We start from the raw sequence: 3,031 nt of genomic DNA on the forward strand, positions 1-3,031 counted from the left end.
GCCCAGGATTTGTACAATTCTCAGCATTGCTGCTTCCCTCTTGTGGTGAGGAAACAGCCCAAGAGACGGACGTGGTACAGACTACGAACGTGGTAAGGACGTGGTACTCATGGGCTATGATAGACGGGTCTCAGCCAAATCACCGGTGGGACAAAGCCTGGATCTCTGCTGGGAAAGGGTGGAAGTTGGCTCCAGCATTTGGGTTGTGGACCTGAAAGTAGGTCTCCCTGGGCTATTTTCCTTTTGCTTGCCTCCCTCTGAAGGGAGGGATGTGTCTAAGTTAGTTGACTTTATTGCTCATTGGGTTCCTGTAAGTCCTCTTCACCTTGGTCTTTTTCAGAGCATCTGAAGAAGTGCAGAAGGCAGCAGAAAGGCTCTCTGCAAGCTCCTAGCTCCAGTTAATTATAATGAATATTTGTAAGATACATGAAAACGCCTCCAAATGCAGTGTGAACACTATGGAGTGCTTCATGGTCCTCAGCACGCAAGCGCAGAAGATAAGCATTGCCATGCTGTGCGGCCTCTTTGGGACACTGTGCATTTTTGAGAACTCTTTGGTGCTGTACTTGATCTTCTCCTCCCCCAGGACCAGAAGAAAGCCTTCCTACCTCTTTATCAGCAGCCTGGCTTTGGCTGACATTCTGGCCAGCATCATCTTCGCCTGCAGTTTTGTTAACTTCCATGTCTTTAATGAAACTGATTTATCTAAAGAAACGTTCCTGCTGCAGCTCGGAGGGGTGAACACATCCTTCTCTGCCTCCCTGAGCAGCTTGCTGCTGACAGCCCTGGACCGTTACATCTCCATCAGCCGGCCCTCCGAATACAAGCTCCTCATGACAGGGAAGAGAGCGTGGATAGCCCTGGGGGTGGTCTGGGTGACATGTACGACCATTGCTTCCCTGCCCCTCCTGGGCTGGAACTGCTGCACGCTTGATTCGACCTGCTCCGAGCTGTTCCCATTTGTGGACAACAACTATCTGTCGAGCTGGATCTGCTTCATCATGGTCCTGCTGGGGTGTATCGTCTACGCTTACGCACATGTGCTATGGAGGGCTCACCAGCACATGGCCTACATGGAGAAGCACCAAGTGCAGGTGGGAAAGCAAAACACCAGGATGAGGATGGATGTCATGCTGGCCAAGACCCTTGTCATGGTGCTGGCTGTCCTCGTGCTGTGCTGGTCTCCGGTCCTCGTTCTCATGATCTACAGCATCTTTGCCAGGCTGAGCAATTGCCTGCGCAAGGTGTTTGCCTTCTGCAGTACCCTCTGCCTGCTCAATTCCATGGTGAACCCCATTATTTATGCCCTGCGGAGCAAGGAGCTATACTCCTCCCTGAGGATGGTCTTTTCTCGGTTCAGGAGGCAGCTGAAGGCCTCTGAGGAAAGCCCAGAAGCAGAGAGCACCCACAAGTCCTCCATGATAGAGACCGTCTGCGGGGACATGCACGTAACGTAGGGAGGCAGCCACGGAAAGTCTGCGCTCGGGTTGGCAGAAACAGTCTGGATCAATTTTCTTTTCCTTTTCTCTTCTTATGGAGGTCCTGGGAGATGAGGGATCAGATGCCTGTCATGGAGCCAGCTCCCACTGGTGTTATTCTTAGACGCTGGGACATAAAGTGCACAGACTTACACAGGCAGCTGGTCCCCAAGCTGCAGAGATACCGGTGCCACGTCTGTGTGCCAGCCATGAGGCAGCGGATAACGCCATGCCCCAGAACAGCAGATCCCAATATTTTATGACAATTCCTCCTACCTGGCCTCCCACCTGTCCACCAGTAACCTCCTAACCCATTTTTCTTACATGCAGTGGTGTCTTCCTCACACTCCATAAAATATAGCTAACCTCAAGTAAAACAGTCCGCAGACCTTCAGTTTCTCTAGAAATCCCCAGGTATCACATAACTCTCTCTAAACCCCTTAACTGGGCACGGGCAGAGCTGTACAAGCACCATCAGCAAAGTGCTAATAGTACATCGCTACGTAGCAGAGGTACATCTATTTATACCAGACTTGAATGCCGTCCCGGGGTGTTATGTATTAGCAGCACGGTGACAAAAGGTCTTCAGGTCCTGGCAAAGGTGGCAGAGAACAACACCAAGTCGTGACGAGCTGCCGCCAACAGTGAATGCCTCGCCACGTTGCGCGGGAGCAGGACCGGCAGCAGCAGGAGGTACCTCGGCCCTTGCTGGGAAAGGTGCAGATGGTTTCTCTGGACTCGCTTGCAGATGGTCCTGGCTAATTGCGTCTCACAGCATTTAGGATCGTGTCGATTTTAGCGTCTAATTCTTTATGGAAAACTGAAATAGTCTCACTGTGGCTTATGGACTCCGCCACAGTTGAGGATTTCGAGGCAGACAGGACCCTACAGGCAGCACGTTTCTTTCAGCAAATTTAAGGAAAGCTAACCTGTGCCACGCAGGCGTTTGTTGGATGTTATGTGATTAAACATTAAAGCCATTTTTCAGCCTTTTCTTCCATTAACCTCTGGGGCACAAGCTCCTCCTGGTGACAAGTTTAAGCCCAAGCTGGGGCAGATACTCTGAGCATGAGGAACTTGATAGATTTTTTTGCAAATTACACAAAAAGCAGCACCTTTAGCTGCAAAACCTGCAAGGAGAGCAAAGTGGGACGGGGCCCTTGGCCAGTGCCGCGGGGAAGCAGCAGGGCTCCTGCCGGCTCCTGTAACGCCTCCGACGGAGATGAGCCTGGCCCAGGGCACGGCCGCGAGGCCCTTGGACTCTGTCCTGTTTCCCCAGAGGATGCACCTGGCCCTCACGTGCGGGTTTTGGAGCCAGGGCCTGGGCCTGCTCTGGCAGCACAAGGGGGCCGGGGGGAGAGGGATCTCGTGGAGGCTGCGCTGCCATGGGGCCAGCCCCACGGGGTCTCTCCTGGCTCCTCACGGGATGGACGCAGAGGCTCAAACCGCGGGAAGAGGCACACAGGCGGCTATGGTGGGGCAGAGCCGGGCTGGGAGGGACGGAAGGAGGGAGGAAGGGGGCCACCAGCCCCGCTGCCAGGCGGACCGCAGCC

The 3,031-nt window shown here is 53.6% G+C and overlaps 2 protein-coding genes across 2 annotated transcripts in view; both read left to right on the forward strand.

Annotated features, from left to right (window-relative positions):
* The first annotated feature begins 407 nt into the window (after nucleotides 1-407).
* On the forward strand, nucleotides 408-1,457 carry CNR2 (cannabinoid receptor 2). The gene has a single exon (XM_009276240.1). It carries the CDS (start codon nucleotides 408-410, stop codon nucleotides 1,455-1,457), a length of 1,050 nt encoding a protein of 349 aa, XP_009274515.1.
* Nucleotides 1,458-2,863: 1,406 nt separating this feature from the next.
* The window catches only part of FUCA1 (fucosidase, alpha-L- 1, tissue), a 5,283-nt gene continuing 5,115 nt past the window's right edge, over nucleotides 2,864-3,031 (forward strand). Inside the window, exon 1 of the mRNA XM_009276298.1 lies at nucleotides 2,864-2,952. Within this exon, the coding sequence (XP_009274573.1) occupies nucleotides 2,864-2,952 (89 nt within the window). The remainder of the gene's footprint in view (nucleotides 2,953-3,031) is intronic.

Source organism: Aptenodytes forsteri, unplaced genomic scaffold (genome assembly GCF_000699145.1).
Source record: "Aptenodytes forsteri isolate BGI_AS27 unplaced genomic scaffold, ASM69914v1 Scaffold321, whole genome shotgun sequence".
Taxonomy (NCBI): domain Eukaryota; kingdom Metazoa; phylum Chordata; class Aves; order Sphenisciformes; family Spheniscidae; genus Aptenodytes; species Aptenodytes forsteri.

What these genes read in the sequence shown, in the direction of transcription:
- CNR2 (XM_009276240.1), top strand. Translation starts at nt 408, where the DNA reads ATGAATATTTGTAAGATACATGAAAACGCCTCCAAATGCAGTGTGAAC.